The 21,303-nt window shown below is 38.1% G+C and overlaps 1 protein-coding gene across 1 annotated transcript in view; it reads right to left on the bottom strand.

Moving 5' to 3' along the window:
• Positions 1-21,303, bottom strand: part of PAPPA2 (pappalysin 2) — a 299,157-nt gene that overhangs the window by 164,238 nt on the left and 113,616 nt on the right. The window contains exon 3 of the mRNA XM_009438817.5: positions 13,994-14,139. Within this exon, the coding sequence (XP_009437092.3) occupies positions 13,994-14,139 (146 nt within the window). The remainder of the gene's footprint in view (positions 1-13,993; positions 14,140-21,303) is intronic.

Raw genomic sequence — 21,303 nt, forward strand, 5'->3', positions numbered from 1 at the left:
ATATATATTAGACCACTTGTCAATATTATTATTCTATGTGCAGTCTGGCAGTACATTTTCATTTGCCTGTAACCTTCATTGGCTCCCACCTAACCTTCATTCATTAAAAAAAAAAAAAAAGGAAGGTGGGGCCTGACCATAAATTGGACAGACCTCCCAGAGTGAAACCAGGCATTGCCAGGCACAGTAGGAGAACAACTTCATCAAGGAGCTCTGATTTTCCTCTAAGCCGCTCACACTTTGTCTTCACGTTTTTCTGATCCTGACAACCGCAGGCATCCAGAAGACAAGCAAGACTTGGACAGGGCTGCAAACAGACAAGTGCCCATTCTCTTCATAGACAACACATTAGGGTTCAAAACTTATTCCTAGCAGTCTGAAATTAGGCTGCTAATTGCAAGAGGAAAGGAAATCTTACTGAATCGGGGCTGTTGGCATAATTCTTCATAGACCTCAAATTATTGTTAGATCAGATTTACACAAGATGTCTTTGTTCTATAGTGCCAATAATCATTCCCTTCCAACTCTCTAGTTATGGGGAATATGATTATCATTTTTTATACTCAAAACCATTAATTTTTATCATTCCTTATATTGGAGGACAAAACTGAAACACAGATGAGAGATAAAATATGATAGTAGAATGGGGAGTGGGGTAGGGACGAGATTCCATCCCTTACAGTTGAATCCTTTCTTTGGTGTTCCTGCTCTTGCCTGACACATTGAAACAGGAAGAAAAAAGAAATGCACACATATATTTTCAACTATACCAGGACACTTCAGTCTCCACTCTGAGGCACTTTCAGGCTCCCCCACCTTCTCTCACTTCCCCAACGCCCATCCTGCAAGGCTGTCGATGGACTGATAACAAGACCAGGAATACTTACTCAGGGGAACCTTTAAAGTACTAGTGTAAAAGGATGGAAAAAATTTGGAAATACTAACATTTTACCCCACTGGTTCCATGCTTCTCTTCTTCTTACTCCACTCAATTCACAATGCCAGACTTTTCTGCATGTATTAACCTCATTAGGAAGTAATACAACAGAATGAAAAGCAAGGAAACAAGAAATCCTTTTTTGGCTGTGGGGTTTTCTAAGCCTCTGCCACCTGGGTCCTGAGACGATTCCATCCATGGTTTAGCCCGCATGGTGAATGGATTGAAGATAGGGACCCTTGCTCTGACACTACCAACATGACCACTACCACATTAGCTTAGAAAAGATTCTCCCAAGCTGAAAGAAGAGGAAAGAGACCAAAGGGAAATAATGGGAATGAATAGATGGTAGTGGGTCCAATAAAGTTGATTGTACCTTGACTTCCGAGTTGGGAAAGGGATAAAAACCCAAAATAGGTTTGTATGATCTGAGAGCAGAGGGATCTTGCCTCATTATGGTAATAGATTCCTAAGTGGCTTAGCCCTAGAGAGGAACCACTGACCACCAGAGCTAAATAGGAAGGGCAACAGAGCCTGCCAGAAATTCCCTGAGGGTGTCCCTGTGATGAGAACCAGGGTCATCTCACGTAACCAGCATCAACTGGTGACCAAGGACAAAAATGGATCATTTTCCCTGTGATCTTGGCACATATAAGCCATCTCCACAGTTAGGTACAGCCCCAAGCATAACAGGCATAATTGACTGACAGTAAATTACTACTGCTCATCAGCATGGGGGCTCAAAATAGAAAGAAAGTTTAATGACAGAAGAATAAAGTAAGTTACATTTCTTGCATACCTGAATGTGTATGCCAAGACTTGAACCCAATGCGTCCCAATACCATCAACTTGTACACGGAACACAATATGAATGGGCTCCCAGGATTTAGCAACTGGGGGCCATGTGTGGCACAGCTGTTCCTTAATGGACTGGCAGCAGGAGAACACATGCCTTCTTAGAAGATCTTTCAGCCTTGATTACAAAAGACAAGCCAAAACAATAAGAGAGTTGTTGTGTGGTCTAGGGGATGGTGTGGGGGAAGAAAAGAAAGAATCTGCTAATTAGAAGATGAAATCTTAGTAGTAAACAGCCAAGCTTCCAAAGTGATTCTATATTTCTAAGTTCCTACTGGCTTTTCCAGGCTTTAACACATGAATGCCCAAGTGGCTCATGGTAAAGAGAATGATTCCCAAAGCCACTTCCAGCAAATAAATAAATAAATAAATAAATAGCTTCGGGCAACTTGAGAAAAGGATATTGGTTGAAAAACTCTAAAACAGTTCTGTAAAATTTTTAGGGCTGAATATTATATGCCCATAAAACGGGGAGGTTGAGGGCTGGTCTGCATGTGCCTATGTAATTACTTCCAGTGACTGGTGAAACTCTGCTCCTCAAAACATGCTGTCCACAATGAGCAGACAAAGTTATAAAACTGTGACTTGGGGTCAAGGAAAGAAAAAGTGGTGTAGGTGGACTGGTAGGCAAAGGGAGAGAAAGAAATGGAGACGATTAAAAAATAATAATAATAACTGGAGCTAGAAAGAGAAGTGAATCTTTTTTTTATAGCTAATAATTTATTGGATATTTTTAAATAACTAAAAGAATAGAATGTTCTTAACACAAAGAAATAACTGATCACCACACATTGTATGCCTATATCAAGACATTACATGTACCCCATAAATATATACAACTATTATGTACCCATAATTAAAATTTTTAAAAATTAAATATTAAGATCCATAACAATAAAAACAAACAAAAATAACAAAAGCTACTACCTTGTCAATGACAAGGTACAGTCCATCAGGTTGTAGACTGTAACCATGCTCAAGTCTCTTTCAATCCAAAACTTTCTTCATCACCCTCTAAGCATCACCTTCTCCACACTAGTGCTTTATGCCTTCACAGCCAAACTTCTTGAAAGATCCACATCCCCCTCTTCATCTTCTGTGGGTTCCTCTACCTGTCCCACTCTGGTTTCTGCACCCAGACTCCACAGAAACAATCTGGTTGACGTTACCAAAGACTTCCCACTTACTATATCAATGGATAGTTCTTAGCACCTGAGGCTTCATTCGCATGAATGTATCACAACTGACGTAAACTTTAATCTCAATATCTAACTGTTTGGTTGAAAGAAAGCTGAAGTCTGTCCTGGAAGACCCCCTGTGAAAGTTCTGCATAAGTAAGGGATATCTCACCTCCGAGCTAGTTTCTGCCACCTATACTGCTGCTGCTTTGCCTTCTCCCAGGGAGTGGTCCTACCCGTACCAACCCTGTGACAGCTACTCCGCTGCAGTCCACTGGGCTCCAGAACATTCACAGACCGCTCACCTCCCCAGACCACCCACCATTGCTTACCCTTTCCTTCTCTGATTTATAAGGAAGCTCACTCTGCTTCTTACAAGCAGTTCTACCATTGCAAGCAGATGCATTCCTAAAAACACATTTCTTTCCCTTTTAAAAGAGCCAAGATCTTTCCAGGGCACTGAAAAATTTTATATATTGGAGATGTGGTATGAGGCTGAAGGCACAACCAGGAAGGGCAACCACAGATACACCATATTTGGAGCTTCTACTACTGCTACAAAAGCTCATATTTATTGAACTCTTGCTGTATGCCGGACATTCTTCCTCATGCTTATTATCCCCATTTTACATATGAGGAAACAAAAGCCCAGGTCCCATTTGTTCCTATCCATGTGAAGCCATAACCCACTCCATCATTCAAATATTTTCTTTTCCCCCAGTCAAGAATCACTTCATCTGGACTCATTTGAAGATCCCTTATGTTTAAACCCCCATGATCCAGGTTCAAGTTTCCTCCCACAGGGTCCTCAAGTCGCATGCACCTGAGGGCATGCTGCCCTCAGTGAGAGACTTGGTGCTTTCACTGCTCTGTGGTGGTACAGACATTCTCTAGAACAATTAGGAAATGTGGCAGGCAAGCCAGAACACTCGGAAATATGTAGCTTCTGTGCCACAGTGATTCTTCTCTCTAACTTGGCCAAAATGCCCGTGTGCTGATTTCATCTCTCTGCAGTAGCTGTGGACCCCAGGGGACTTTCTCAAAACTCTCTGTCTTTTGGTTTCCAATACACCCCCTGATACCTATTCCCTCTCCCTTTTCCATGGAAGCCCCTTCTTAGTTGATTTTAGAGACCCCTAGCTCAACATATCCAAAAACAAACTGGCTCCCCATTTGCTTTTCCTTTTCCTACATTTTCTACCTTGGCACCACCATCCACTCAGTCAATCAAACAGAACTCCTCTTTTCCCCATCTCCTTATTTATTCGAACAAAGTTTCTTAGCACTTACAGCTATAAATGAGAAACAAAGCAATATAATTTATGTTAAATCTTTTCTCATTACAGCAATAATTACTATTCATCCACAGACACAAGAACTACTTTGGGGTTGGGGGAGCCACATTTATCTCCTTAAAATACACATTTCCCAAGTATTTGTTTTTACTAGTGATTAACCAACATCTAAAAATATTGTTTTGATCAATTGTAGAAGAGTAATCATTGCAAATGATAACTCAACTGAGAAGCGATTTTTAACGCTTTATAACTTAGGTTAGTTTCAATGCTGATATCCTGTTTGTGAGATTGTACTATTGTTTTACAAGATGCTACCATTAGGGGAAATGGGTAATGGTTATACAGAATGTTTTTGCATTGTTTCTTACAATTACATGTGAATGTATAATATCTCAAAATAAAAAGTCTAGTTTAACAAAACGTGATCACAAAAGAGTTGTTGTATTCAAAAGTTTTTAGCTGAGAAATAGGTAACCAACTAGACTGAAAAAATATATGTGTATGTTACAAGAGTATAAAATTCTATAGAAGTGAAATAGAAACACAAATTTACAGAGACAAAAAAAAATGAACACTCCCTATTTATAAAACCAAACTCATCCACATCATCTCCAACCATCTCCTCCTCCAAACTTCCATAATGTTACTGAAGATTTAGCTTTATCTCAGACTATTCAAGTGCAGTCACTTGGAGTCATCTTTTATTTTGCCTTTATCTGTATTGCGTAAGTATTGAAGAGTCTATCTCCAAATTTTTCTGTTGTTTATCCTTTTGATTTTTACACTAATTTAGACCCGATTACTTTTAATGTCTTACCCAGTATCCGTTCCTTCTATACTTCCTTCTTTTCTCAGAGTCATATGCTTGAAAAGTCAGAAAGCTCTAGGGGCCACATAATCTCTTTCCAAGTGAGAAAATCCACACAAATCTATGGAGTACCTATTGAACATCAGGCATTTGCTAGGTTTAGAGATCTATAGTGGGCCATAGGAATTGCTTTACTCAACTCCAGTACATCTCTATTTATGCAACTCAACCACTCTCCTTTCACTCTTTGTCTCTTTCTACTTTTGCTAATTACTTCTGCTAATGTACTTCTCTCTGACTTCTGAGTCATTTGCTCAATACTTTTCCCACATTTCAAGTTTCATTTCCTGATATTATCTCGCTGGCCTGGTCATTATTTTTCCCCCTTGCTCAGAGTTTTGCACCAGCCTTCCTTGCAGACAACTGCTTAGCACATAGACCAGCTGCCCTTGGGTCAAGTGGCTGCTGGTTTCATGCCCTGTGAAAAGAGAAGGGGGTTGCAAAGCTTAGAAGATGGTCTCCTATGCTTATTGAATTGCTTTAATAAATATTATATTAGATCAATTTCCTTCATTGTACAAAGAGTATGTTTAATAAGGTACCCACTTTCATAACAGAAAAATGATAGTATCACTAAATCTAGAGAAGAAGCAAGTTGCAACATGTTAATTTTGGGGTATTTGGGGGTATTTGAGATGAGACACCTGTTAAGTAGTTGGAAACATGGATGTAGATCTTAGGAGACGGGTTTAGTCATTCAAACTAGAGAAACACATTTGAGAGTTATCAGGATGTATGTTGATGGCATCACACATAAAGGAGATTAGTCTACGTGACCATAGAGAACGTCTTGAATGTTGGGTCAAGGATAAAACTCAGGGAACGTCAGAAGAACAACTCAGTAAGAAGATTGAAAGAGTCAGTCAGAAGAGTATGAGAAAATCAAAATTTATGTTTACCATGAGAGTGCAGGAGTTTCCAACCTATCTTTCTATCTTCTTTTTCCTGTTCCATATATATAAATATATGTATATATTCCAATGTTTTAGTCAGTTAGACCTCCAACTCTTACCTAATAATTTCTCATGCTTCATACAACCTATTCTTTCCTTGTGCTCACAATTCTCTTCTTCAAATCTCTACCTATCAAAATCAATTTTATCTTTCAAGATACATTCTGTATATATTTTTATAGTTTATTTTACATTTTTAACATACACACATTTATATACTTTTCTCCTCCTTTTACTGGATTTTAGGCTTTTGAGAACCTAGACAGTGTTTTTATTATTGCATCTCTTCTGATAGTACTTAGTGGGCATATGAGAAATAAAGTTTTTATTCCTAGCAGTGTCATTGATTCTGCCTACATCACTATTTGCTTCTCCTGCCGTTTTGCTTTCCTCTTACTGGCCTGACTCCCAGCAGGAAAAAAAAAATATTTGAAATGTAAACATATTAGCACTTTTTCCAGAAACAGATAGTAAAAGAAAAAAATTACAAAAAGAAAAACAGGCTTCTTAGGCTGATGTTTAACAGTAATAGAAGAGGTGGTATTTTGTTTTCTCATATACATTAAATTGCTGTAAGATTTGGCAAGAACAATAAAAACTTTCCATGCTCCTTTAATAAAAAAAAAAGAAAATGACCATGATTTTTTTTAAATAAATGATGGTGATTTTCAAATTGGTATGGTACAGAGAAGACACTTACGAAAGTAAATTTAAGATTTATTTTTAAATGATAGTAGTTTAAAATAAAATTATATGTCCCAATTACTCTCTTTGCTACTATTAAACCTATTATTGGATGTTTAGGTGTTACTCTAAGAATGTGTGGTTTGCTGAGTATTTTGAGTCTCTTCACAGGTACGAGAGAAAAAGTAATTTTGAAGAGCACTGCTGTGGTCATGCAAAGCACACCCACTTCTAAGTGTGTGCTGAACCCTGCCATCTGCCAGTTCTTCCACTCTGGAATGCTCTCCTGTGTCTGCCAAGCAAACTCCTGCTTATCCTTCAATTCCCATCTCAAGCTTCAGCCCCTCTGGAAACTCTGCGTTAATGCTTTCAGCACAATTAGGCACTTTCCTTTCCATGTTACTGCCTAACTTCATGTATGTTGCCATCACATAGTATTATAAATCTGTATGACATATCTGTCTCCCAATCATGCTGTGCACCCCTTAAGGGCAGACTGTTTTCATTATTCTATCTATGGCATTGCCACAAAACACAGTCAAGTTTTTCTTTGAATGAATCAATGACAACGAGTATGGTACCAAGACAATGAGTATGGTATCCAAGTTTTTCTTTGAATGAATCGATGACAATGAGTATGGTATCCAATGAGTAAGGTATCCAATGACAATGAGTATGGTATCAATGACAATGAGTATGGTATCCAAGGTATAAAAGGGCTGGTTTACGACTAACTTAAGTGTTCTGCTTTTAAAGACATGTTTTCAATTCAGGCATTGTTTACCATGGCTAAAAATGTTCAAACTACTGAATATTAGAGCTCAAGAGGATCCCACTCATTGATCCACCTGTAAAAAGATTTTTCTTTGTGTTAACACAGCATTGAAAGCACAAAATCATATGAAAGGGCAGAAATGGTGTTGATGGCAAATCAAGATGACAAATTACCTTGGTCTTTCCACATAGTGACTTAAGCCATTGATAGTCAGAAATTGGATTCAGTCTTCAAACTTCCAGGCTAGTGTGCTTATCTGCTAGTTCACTCAGCAGACCCTGAAAATGTAGGGCCTTTACATGCTGACACAAACAGATAATTCCATCTTGAGTCTCAAAAAGGCTCTATCTAGAAAATTCTGAATGTCTTCCTCTATCACGTTATGCCAGCTATCTGTACTACTCTACACCTGATTTTAGTCAATACAGTTCCTTTGTTTAATCAGTTATGATTGAACAAGAAGAAATAAATAAGAACACAAACAATTTCCTATTGAATCATATCTGTGAGCTGTTCAGTCTAGTTTTTTACTTCTGAAAAGCACATTAATAATCAAGTTGTAGGGTAGTACAGTTATTTCTCAAAGGATTAAGAATAAAATATAAATATCCCTTGCTTCTTTTGCAATTCCATTATAAGTCAGTGATTCATGAGACAATTTAAGCATTTCTTGAAACCATTTAAATTTAATACATTTACTCAACTATACCTTCATTCAATGATCACTCACAGAGCACCTGCTATATGCAAAATACCTTGCTTATTTATAGAGATCATAGATGTCTATCAGATTTCGCCAGTTTTTACATGCAGTTGTGTGTGTGTGTGTAGTTGTATGCAATTTATCACATATATACATTTGTGTAATCACCACCACAGTCAAGATACTGAACTGTTCTATCACTATTAACATGTCCCACCTGCTATCCTTTATGTCACACATACATCTATACTTTTCTCAACCTCCAACCATGTAGTGCTTCCTCATTCTTAAACCCTGGAAATCACTAGTTTGTTCTTTATCTCTAGAATTTTACCATTTTGAGAATACTGCAAATGTGAAATGTTACACCATGTAAGTTTTGAGATTGGCTTTTTTTTTTCACTTAGCATAATGCCCTTGAGATCCATCCAAGTTGGTGCATGCATTAATACTTCATTGAGTAGTATTTCATTGTGTCGATATACACAGTTTAAGCAATCGGCACTGAAGGACACTTTTGCCATTTCCAGTTTGGGGCTACTATATAGAAAATAGAAAGCTGCTATGAAGACTCATTCATGTACATGTTTTTTAAGTAGACATATATTTTAATTTCTCTAGGATTAATGACCAGGAGTCCAATTACTGGATCATATGGCAAGTGTATGTTTAGTTTTATTGAAAATTGCTGAAGTATTCTCGAGTGGCTGTGCCATTTCACTTTCCCACCATCAATGTATGAGAGATCCCATTTTTCTGTATCCTTACCAGGATTTAGTATTGTCATTATTTTTTATTTTAGCTCTTCTCATGGGTTTGTAGTGTTACCTTGCTGTGGTTTCATTTGCACTTCTCTAATGGTTAATTTTATTGAACATTGTTTCATAGATTTATTTTCCATCTGTATATCATCTCTAGTAAAATGTCTGTTCATGCCTTTGCCTATTTCTAATTGAAATATTTTTGTTTGTTTTACTGTTGAGTCTTGAGAGTTCCATATATCTTCTAAATACAAGTCAGTTGCCAGATTCGTGTTTTGTAAATATTTTCTTTCTATTCATCTTGTTTGCAGTTTATAAAATATCTAGAATCTGTGGTTTGATATCTTTTGTCAGTTTGCAAGATTCTCGGCCATTATCTCTTTGAATATTGTTTCTGCCAACAATTGGTTTGTCTTCTTCTAGAACTCTAATTTACAATAGAAATTTTTCATGGAGTCTTAAATGTTTCCTAAGATCTCTTCTATATTTTCACAGCACTTTATTTTTCAGAGTTTCAGTTTGTAAATTTTCTACAATGGTCTAGTTCTTAAATTCTTTCTTCTGTTCATAAACCCATCTATTCATTTCTTAATTTTTCTTACTGGTATCTATTTTTAGTTCTAAAATTTCCATTTTATCCCCTATTAGAGATTCCAGTTCTCTGAAGAAACTATGCATTTTCATCTATTTTTACATATTAATCATAATTAAAGCCAGTGCCCAATAATGCCAATACCTGGAAAATTTTTATTGTGTATGATTTGTTTGTTTGGTTTATCATCATTTGACCCTGTCTCCTGAAATAGTTGATATTTCTTTATTGATTGCTAGACACTGTGCATGAACAATCATAGAGGCTTTTGATTATGTCTTTCTCCAAAGAATATTTAACTTTCTTTTGCTAGACAGTTAGAATAGAGGCAGATAAACTTCCTCCAAACAAGGATTAAGAGTGTTTCAGGAGGAAACATAAAAATTCTAGAAGATAACATTGGAAAAACTCTAGACATTGGCTTAGGCAAAGAGTTCATGACCAAGAACCCAAAAGCAAATGCAACAAAAACAAAGAAAAATGGATGGAATGCATATCAAAACCACAATGAGATACCACATTTCTCCTGCAAGAAAGGCCATAATTTTTTTAAAAAATCAAAAAATAATAGATGTTGATGTGGCTGTGGTGAAAAGGGAACACTTTCACACTGCTGGTGTGAATGTAAACTAGCACAACTACTATGAAAAAACAGTATGGAGATCCCTTAAGAACTAAAAGTAGATTTACCTTTTGATCCAGCAATCCCACTACTGGGTATCTACCCAAAGGAAAAGAAGTCACTATATGGAAAAAAGAAAAAAAAAAAAAACACTTGCACACATGTTTATAGCAGCACAATTCACAATTGCAGCAATATGGAACCAGTCCAAATGTCCATTAATCAATGAGTGGAAAAAGAAAATACAGTATATGTATATACCATGGAATACTACTCAGCCATAAAAAGGAACAAAATAATAGCATTTGCAGCAACCTAGATGGAGTTGGAGACCATTATTCTAAGTGAAGTAACTCAGGAATGGGAAACCAAACATCACATATTATCACTTATAAGTGGGAGCTAAACTATTAGGATGTAAAGACATAAGAATGATACAATAGAACTTTGGGGATTCAGGAGGAAGTGTGGGAGCAGGGCAAGGGATAAAAGACTATACACTGGTACAGTGTACACTGCTTGGGTGATGGGTGCACCAAAATCTCAGAAGTCACCACTAAAAAATTTGTCCATGTAACCAAACACCACCTGTTCCCCAAAAAACTATTGAAATGTTTTTAAAAGAGTGTTTCAGGCTGGATTTTAGGCTTTGTATAAGCTGTACTACTTCTGTTTACCCTTGCACAGAGGGTGTCTCAGAGCCCCTCTTCCTTGACAAGGCCTCAACTCCCAATTTTGTCTCTTCTGTTATGAGACTCCTAAAATCACTGTTCAGCTTTTTAATCTCTTAGAAGTTATTTTCTATGTGTTTTCTTGCCCAGTGTCCCTGAGAATGTGAGTTTAGTAAATAACAAATATCTTAAAAGAAAATCACAAGCAGAAAATCAGGCTTACTTTTTGTGATTTCCATTTCTCTAGGATCCTGGTCTCTCAAGTTTTAGTTGCCCTGAAAACCTGAACTCTAATTTTTGTCTTGAGACCAAAGCAAGCTCTAGGCTGCTGCTCTCTGCTCTGCCTCTATGTCTTCCACTGAGAATGTGGCAATTTCCCTGAAAGGAAAAAGACTAAGTTATATACAGGACTCACTTCAATGCATTTTTCTTCTTTCTGGGATTGGACTCCTCATGTCCTTGTTGCCTTAGCCAGTCTGATGTCTTCAAATAAATAATTTTTAAAGTATTTTATCCATTTTTATAGTTGAATGAGTCTTGCTAATGCCCAATTCTAATAAAGTTAGAAAACATTCAATGGTATGCCCCACCCCAACAATTCTTATCAAGAAGTCATGATTTGTCTCCATAATGGCCAGGAAGATAATTTTTTAAGGTCTTTTAACCAAATAGATTCAGTTCCTATTGATAGACCTGGGCCTCATGGAAGCCACTGCTGGGTAAACCTTGCTGTCAGGACCTCCACAGACATACACCAGAAAGGTTATTCTTGGTGATAGGAGTGTGCACCAAGTTGGAGATATTTTCTTACAGTGTTATATATCCCCTCTGCTACTGTTGCTTTTGATTAGCATAACTCAAAACACCCATACTCACTATTAAATGAACTACAGGAATATGACTTTCTAGTCCGCCCATTGCTACCAGGAAGGCTAGAATGAACCACACTAGCTTTCATCTGGAAAGCACAGAGGTGTCTCCAGTTTACCCGACCATCTTGGAAATGTATGACTGAAATCTACAGCCCCTTTCTGTCAGCTGTATCAAAAATCCTTTGGAACTGTTCCTGAAACCAATAGCCATGAAGTGCAGCCTATGACTTACAAATTTGTTTTCTGACAGGCCCAACAAAATGTCTCATCCCACCCAGAAACCTCTCTTTCCCTAGTTTTTCACTCGTAGTAATTGTAGATAAATCTGAATGCCTTCTTTGGTTTATACTGGATCCCTAAAAATATCAGGTCCTTACTTGAGGAACCTGATAATATGTTATCAACACATGCAATGCTCTTGCCTTGGTAGCCTCAGGCCACCACTAACATCACAAATTTCTGATTTCTCATGTACTGAGAACTAAAAATACAGTTTAGTGATAAAAGGACTGCAGGGCTTTAAAACTGAATCAGGTACTATAGAGCCAATGAAACCCAGCTATGCATGCTAGCAAAGCATTTAATTTGGATCCTTACATGTTTAATTTGTTATACATATATGTGTATATATACATTTGCATATAGCCTCCATTTTCTGGTATATATAACCCTTTTGGATCTCAATCTGATTCACTCTGTGGATTTTCATCACTGTTTCACACTTGAACAGCATTGAACAGCAATCTTTTCTTTTTTTTTTTTTTTTTGTCTATCGCTAACGCATTGCTCATCTTCCTCCTTCCCCAATCTACAACACTGGTTATCTTTTGAATACTTGCTCATATTGTCTATGATTGTCAATTCGATATGTTCTAGACTTCACTATGACCAGGTGCTTGACATACACAGCATTATGTTCTATTTCTTTAATTTATTCCTCTCTGCTTCTTATTTGATTACTAGGAAGACCAACTTTGCAGTACCTTTTAAAAATCATTTATAAAATTCTTTCCAGTCGGTCTAACTATTCTTTTTCCAACACAAAATATTACTCTCAATTTTGGTAACTTATTTTAAAATAAATTTTTATAGAATGCTATCTAGAACATTTTGGAAATGTATACTAATTATGTTCATTAGTTACTCTTTATCCATATGTTTATAAAACGGATGTAATCCCTCTTCTTGCTTGGTCAGTAAGATTTCCCTTTATAATAATAAGACATTGTAAAAAGGATTGTCTTTCTTTTTTTATTTTTAATTTTTTTATTTTATTATTATTATACTTTAAGTTTAGGGTACATGTGCACAATGTGCAGGTTAGTTACATATGTATACATGTGCCATGCTGGTGTGCTGCACCCATTAACTCATCATTTAGCGTTAGGTATATCTCCTAAAGCTATCCCTCCCCCCTCCCCCCACCCCACAACAGTCCCCAGAGTGTGATGTTCCCCTTCCTGTGTCCATGTGTTCTCATTGTTCAATTCCCACCTATGAGTGAGAAGATGCAGTGTTTGGTTTTTTGTTCTTGCAATAGTTTACTGAGAATGATGATTTCCAATTTCATCCATGTCCCTACAAAGGACATGAACTCATCATTTTTTATGGCTGCATAGTATTCCATGGTGTATATGTGCCACACTTTCTTAATCCAGTCTATCATTGTTGGACATTTGGGTTGATTCCAAGTCTTTGCTATTGTGAATAGGATTGTCTTTCTTAAGTGTTCAGTAGTTGCACTTTGTGTTAAGGTATCCACTCTTTTCCCCGGTGAGCAGGCAAGCCCCACCTTTTGAATTTCCTGGGATTTTTCTCAGGAGTCCACACCATACAAGAAGCCCATCAGTCTTCTAGAACAGTGATCACGTAAAGCAGGTTTCACAGTCCAGCCACCTTCTGGATATTTTGATAGTTCCCCACTTGGGGCTCTGCAAGACTTAAAATGATCTTATTCTATGCCAGCAATTTATTTGCATCTAAATTATAGATTCAGTCTAGAACATCCTGAGCATTTGCCACTGTTTGTTCTAATACCTCTTACTTGTCTATATTGAAACATTTTGACAGGCTCTACTAAGTGCCATTCTCAGCACAAAGCAGTTAATTCACTGTGTAAATTCACTTTTTCTCTGTCTTTCTTTTTTCCCCAAACTTACTTTCGCAAGCTTCCTTCAGCCTTCTTTGTTTTTTTCCTACTATGTTTGGTCTTCATTTCACTTACCCAGGTGAGTGACAGCGTCCTTGTCCCAAGGCCAGGTGGCAGCACCTGCAAGGTCTTCCCGCACTGAGCTGGCAAAGTAGATGTTGAGGAAGTGAGTACTGTTCAGCTGCAGGGCCTCCTTCAGCTCCTTCACACTCATGTATGCCCTAGAGAGCATGCAAGATGAAAAAAATGTCACAGCAAAGAATTGGTACTTAGAGAATAGCAGAACCAGACCTAATCGATTCTAATGGCACTCCCAGCCAGCATTACCTTTTGGAGGGGCATGGGGCAGAGACCAGCCTGTCATGAAGACCAGAAGAAAAGGCACTAATACACATTTGGGATGCTTATTCCAATAAATAGTATAATGACTTTTAAAAACACTATAATGTTTGTATGGATACTCCATATTTGACATCATACTCAATTCCCCACCCTATGCCCAGGTTATTTCTTCAAGATAAATCTAATGATACCATGAATTCTTTGCCTTGAGAATTATTCTCAGGCCATAGTGAAGAAGGCCTTCCAACTCTTAGTTTCTTTTCCTTCCATCACACTGCATGATCCTTGAATTCCAGTTCAATCTCTTTTCCAGTATATGCCTACTTCAAGCATTATTTTTAAAAGAAAAAGGAAATAGAGGATAGAAAACATAAAGTAAAAGAGGAAAATATGAGATGAGTTATAAGCAGGGAAGGATATAATAAAGCTACTGCAAGGCATAACAATTGTATAGACATCTCTCTTTATAGTCCCCTAATCCATGGAAACTCTACCCTACTCCAATTACTTTATGATACCTAGTATGTTTATTGGTGACTTTGAAAGCACTAGGAAATATTATGTTTGCATTGATGCACAGAATTAAAGGTCTATTAAAAACACATGACTTGTGGCTTATAAAAAAGGAAACAAACATTTGGTCTGTTTCTAAACTCATATATAGTCAAAGATCTTTAGCTTCTCAGCATCAGTGAAACTTAAAACTTTACCATAAGCAAACAGGGCCTTGCTGTTCTCACTGAAGTGTTTTTTAAGAAGGTACAACCAAACCAGAGCTCAATGGCCCCTTAGACTTACTAGATGCTCCCCACAGTGGCCATGGTCTGCCATTCCAGAGATAGGAATGTTCCTATCACAGAGTCAGCTGGGCAGACAGCCTGGCAACATAGGTTGGAAATTTCCTTTACTGATTATGCTTTGTTGATGCTATTCTAGTAGACAAGCTGCAGACATTGAAATCTACCACCCTAGAAGCTCATGTTAGGACAGCATGACCCTTCCCCTCTAGCTTGCTCTGCCTCCTGATTGTTGATGCCATCTATTTCATCCAAGTGTAGGATGGGCTGGCAAAAATCACCTGAGAAAGGGTGATCCCAAAGATTGTTTATTTATTTTTTGGAACAGAACCAAAAACAGGAATAAAAGGAAAGACAAAAAAAGATCTTGCTTTAGAAACAAAGATGTTTAGGAGAAAAGGGCTTTTAAAATACTATCTTTTACTGACTTATAATATCTTGGAAAACTAGCTCTCAGCCACAAGAAATCATCCAAACTCCACGAGATGATATCATATGTGATCAGGGGGATAGTTCTCCTGCTGCTTTCCTGAAGACACAATGTTTTCTGAGTTGTTGCCTGGTTTTCCCAAGATATTAGTCACATTCTCTTTATTTTCTCCTTTATTATAAATAACTATAATTTCGTTTATTGATAAATAGATGGTTTGGGGGTGATGATGATATCAAGCGAGTCTTCAACATGGAGATGTTTCAATAGGCCAGAAGAGAGAGAAGGGAAGAGAAAAGAGAATGAAAGAAATGAAAAGAAAAAGAAAGAGAAGAAAAGAAAAGAAGGGGGAAGAGAGAATCAGAGACTGAGCATGGGCTCAGCTCAGGGTACCAAGGAAGAAAAGCCACATCCTTTCTCTGTTGCTATTCTTGGGTTCCAATTAAAATTGGGAGTTGGTAACTTGACAGCTTTCTCTCTCTTCTCCTCAGGCACTTCTCCAACCTCCCTGCTCCTGACATGGCTTACTTGGGCTATCTGTGTGTTACTGGCTTCTCTGCCTGCCATCTACCAGTCTTGGACACCATCTTCCCATCCTCCCTCAACCCACCAGTTCCACTAATTTATCTTGAGCACCCTCCGAGGGGCCTCCTCCTCCACACCAACCTCATTAGCTGGTTCTCCTCATCTCCCTTTTCTTCCTTGCCCAATCTTCTCTCCAGGCATAAATTACCCTTCCAGATGACAGTATTTATGTCATGCTGGTGGCAAACTGGGTATGGTTACTCAGACTCCTGTACTTCCCAGAGATACAGATATATGTTGTCAAGTATAAGGGAGAGAATATATTTTAAAAAGCTAGAAAGAGTCATTAATTGAATTGATAGAAGAAACCCTTATTTTGCTGGAAACAAAGACCACTATCCAGACTTTTGTCTAAACCAACAAGAGTAAACACATAGAGGTCACTGTGTCTGCTTTACATGCAGAATGCTCTGTCTATTGCAACACAGGTAACCATTTCAAAAGTTAATCGGAGCTAATGAAGATATTGTCTTAGCTTCTCAACCAATATGACCAGAATCTGGTTCATAGGCTTAGGATGAGGAAAAAAAATGGATATTATTTTCAAATTTAGAGCTTAGCACCTTGCTTCAGAAATGATTAAGAGATAGACTTGCCATTCAAATTAGCTTAATATTCAAGGGAAGGTAGAATGCCATACATAAATGCAGTGAAACGCAAAAGGGGCATGCATTGACCAGAACTTTGTATTAAAAGGGGATGAACTGCATTAATCTGCTTAATTTCTGCCAGGATCTACCTTTCCTCATGCTCTCTACACTCTAGATAAGGATACTCACCTATATGTATCCCTAAAGGACTCAGAGTGACCAAAGTTATATCTTGGTTTTTATAAAAATTGTCTCAGAAACAGGCTGTCCTTGGAGCTGATATATCAAGCTGTTCTGCCCCATTGCTCAAGCTTGTTAGTTCTGACATGCCCCGTGGAGAGTGCACATCTGCTTCACCATTCTATGACCATTACCTACTAGTTTGGGATTAGCCATTGCCAGGTTTCCAGTCTACCGTGTTTCATTGCCTCCCAGCCTTAGTGCATTCTCTCTGGCTTCTGCCATGCCCCTGACAGCTGGCTCTCCAGCCACATCCCAGTATCTAAAGGTACACGCAAACTTCAACTACTGCTTGGTTCCCAACTAAACAAAGTAAAAGTGTAGGAAAAGTGATTCTTTGTGCTGTCTTTTATTAGTCAGTTAAATAGCCTTATTGTAGATTGATAGGAATTATTCAAGAAGGAAGCCAGAAATAAGAAAAAGATCTTGAGCTGTCTGCTGTCTGAAGGAAGTTGAATCAGTATCAAAAATTGGCATGTAGAAAACAAGACATAAAGGATGGATGTGCACCTTGAGACTGGGACCCACAGCCCCACTTCCCACAGTCAGAGCAAACCCACTCCAGAGGAGGAGCCTGACTGCACTGCCTCTTCCTTCAAGGGAATACCACCTTTGACCTGATCCCTCTTCCCATTCACTGGGCCCACACCTTGGGACTTGTGGGCCCCCGGAAGCACCAACTAGCATTCTCCAGGTTGTTCGGTGCAACCTCAAACACATAGCTTTCTCTGCTCCTGTAAAATTCCTTTTGCTCTTAGGTGCATGGAACTCTACTCATTCCCATATACTCCCCACTTCCTTTCATTTTTCTGTTTTCTGGTTACTCTGTAAAGAGCTCCAGCCCCTGATTCCTGGGCTCTCCCCTTACTCCACCTCTTATCATCGCCTGAGGAATTTCAACATTTGTGTGAAGCATCCACTGAAAACACAGTCTTATTCTTTTTTTTTCTTTTTTTTTTTTGAGACTGAGTTTTGCTTCTGTGGCCCAAGCTGGAGTTCAGTGGCGTGATCTCAGCTCAACACAACCTCCACCTCCCTGGTTCAAGCGATTCTCCTGCCTCAGCCTTCCTAAGTAGCTGGGATTACAGGTATGTGCCACCATGCCCAGCTAATTTTGTATTTTTAGTAGAGACATGGTTTCTCCATGTTGGTCAGGCTCGTCTTGAACTCCTGACCTCAGATGATCTGCCCGCCTCAGCCTCCCAAAGTGCTGGGATTACAGGCGTGAGCCATGGCACCCGGCCAACACAGTCTTATTCTTGACTTCCCTATTTCTAATAACCTTCACTCACTTCCCTTTGCTCATCCATTCTCATTGTCACCCTTATTCAGATGTATTTGTTTCTTTTTCATTTCCAATCTCATTAAGATTTTCAGTTCCACTTGTCTGTACTTTTAATTGTTTATGGCCATCTCCTCTCCAGGGTTAATTTGAAATTTTCAATATTCTTCTTTTGCTCCTCTCACCTCAATTTCCTATCTTCATGACTCTTAGTAGATGCTCATACCTCCTTCTTTGATGATATAATCAAGCCCATTCATCATGAACTCTATCACTGGGTCACTGGGTCTCTCTCTTTCTCTCTCTCTCTCTCTCTCTCACACACACACACACACACACACACACACATATTTACTTCCTTACCTATTTGTATTCCCTTTTCCCGATCCCACAAGATGAGGTTTTCTGAGAAAATCCTAGCTAACACCCTCTCATTTTTCTTCTTCCTTTCCAATTCAAACTTCTTAAAGGAATAATTTTTTCATCTCCCATTCACTTTTTTTCCATGTACCTCCTAATCCCATTATAATCTGGCTTTCGTCTGTACCACTTTATCAAAATTGCTTTCATTAAAGTTGTCATTGACTGCTTAAGTTTCTCTGCCCAGGAAATTTTTTTAAAAAATCATTCTCTTATTGGAACCTCTTGTTGCATTTTTATATTATTAGTTATTTCTCCTTCCTAAAATTCTCTACTTTCTTTGCTTTCATTGCAGTGCTCTTTCCTGGTTCTCCTCCTGCTTTAGAGACCAACGATTCTCAGTCTCCATTGTGAGTTCCTCTTTTCCATTCTAATTTTTAAAAGTTATTTCCCAGGGTTCTGTTTGTGGTCCATTCTTTTCTCACTCTCCATGCTCACCATTGGGAGCCCTTCTATTCTTAAACTTCAAAGCACTGTCACTATTCGAATAACTCCCCAACATAAATGTAACTACTCCTACTTCTCCTCTAAGATTAGATTCTTATTCTTTTCCTAGCAATTCAATATTTCTACCTGGTTTGTGCACAGAAACCTTGAAGTCAGCATGTCAATGTAATTGGTGGTTCTATTTGAGTACAAAAGAAACTCAGACAAATTGAATTTCAATGCATCTGAAATAATGTTCCAGCTAGTGAATCTGTTGACTTGTTTTTCTATGAGTAGATTTGCAAGAAGGGTTGAGTTTCGGTTAAATACAGAGAAAGTATATGCCTGTGTCCATGGAAAGATTTAAAAATCAAGGACAAGAGAAGGAACACATTGGCATTTTGTCCTCTACCTAATCTTACAAACTGGATTTTGAGCTTTTTAGGAAGAAACTAAACTTCATAAAAAAAATTTGTAAATCCAGGATAGACAAGCAGTTCTGCTTTAAGTCCTAATAACAAAACAAAGTACTGATGAGGATAAGGGCCGCTTTCTCCATTTCTGGCAAGAATTAAGGGACGTCAGCACCATTCTGGCCCTGGAGAGTTTTACAGCCTTGGATTGCATCAGGCACCAACTCTCTAAGGCCAGCTTTTCCCCAGAGAAATAGGGCAGAGAATCATCTGGAAATGCTGAGTGTCCACAGACAAGGTAAATACCATTGCCAGTGTCCAATGGTAAATAGCAGGAGAGCCACAGAACTGGTGGGCATGAATTGTAAAGGCACACCCTTCTGGAGACTCCAAAAAGGTACATTGTATGAGGATAAGATTTTATAGTTACATATTGAGCTAATGTAATTTGATTGTTAATGGTAGTATGAGCTCATTCATGCCCACAGCATTATGTGGACTGCGGATATTCAGTTTATCTCTAAGAAAATGCTCACAATCTTCCCCACACCCATTTCTCCTCCCTGGTCCCTCTCTGAATTGGTGCCACTTCTAATACTCTTTCTATGACACAAGTAGAAAACGCAGAATTCCTCCCTCATTCCTTGCTCTCCTTCACTCCACCCCCTCAGTACAATCAACCAACTGCTGATGACCCCAGAAGGAAGAGACATAGTGGTGAATATTGTTTCCCTTCTGAAGGCCACACAAGAGACCAGACATAATTATTACCAGAACATCATCAACCAGGAATATATCTGTTTCTTGAAATTCAAATATGGAAAACCTGACAAGACATTATACACAAAACATTAACTCACGTTTGCTAATTCATGTGGAAATGAATATTACTAGAAGCAAAATGGAATTTTCTCTAGAAATATTTGTGTTGTAAGAACTTGAGGTTGAAATAAAAGAAATAATCAGAGATTGAAAGGACTTAAAGTCTAGTGTCATAATATTTTAAGGTAGTCAGTATAATGCCCTCAAGGATGTCCGTGTCCTAGTCCCTGGAAGCTGGGAATATGTCATCTTACATGGCAAAAAGGACTGTTTAGATTTGACTAAAAGTACAGGCTTTGAGACGAGGAGATTATTCTGGATTATCCCAGTGGACCCAATCTAATCATACAAGTACTTAAAAGCAAAGAACTTTTCCTATGTGTCATCAGAGAAAGAGATACAGTGATGGAAACAGGATCAGAGATAGCTACAATGCAGGCTTTGAAGAAGGAGGAAGGGGCCCAAAGCCAAGGAATTCAGGCAGCCTTCAGAAACTGGACAAAGCAAAGCAGTAGATCGTCCTCTAGAACTTCCACAAAGGCATGCAGCCTTGTTGACATCCTGATCTTAGCCTAGTGAGATTTATGTTAAACTTCTGACCTACAGAAGTACAATACATTCATGTTATCTTAAGTCACTATGCTTGCAATAACTTATTACAGCAAGAATCGAAAACTAATACATCTCTTTTCACTTCAAAGTAATACCACTGGAAAATAAAAGAGCATAAAGAGAGTGAACATCTGGCTTTAAAAGATGGTATCAAATGAAAAGATTTGTTTTAAAAAACCCTGAGGCCAGAATTATGGACTCAAGAGGAGGAAAAGAGTGTATTTCACCACTCCAGTTTTTGGCAATATTTTACCCACCATATCAAGAGACCCACATAGCAAAATTTATTTAGAAGAGTAGGATAAAAATAGATAACTCGTCACGTACAGATACTTAGAAAGACAAAATATAAAGCACACAAAAGAAAAGTGTAGTGGGAGAGGTACCCAGGAGAACTTGAGAGAAAATGGTCAAAAGGGAGCCAGT

This window comes from Pan troglodytes, chromosome 1 (assembly GCF_028858775.2).
Source record: "Pan troglodytes isolate AG18354 chromosome 1, NHGRI_mPanTro3-v2.0_pri, whole genome shotgun sequence".
NCBI classification, from domain to species: domain Eukaryota; kingdom Metazoa; phylum Chordata; class Mammalia; order Primates; family Hominidae; genus Pan; species Pan troglodytes.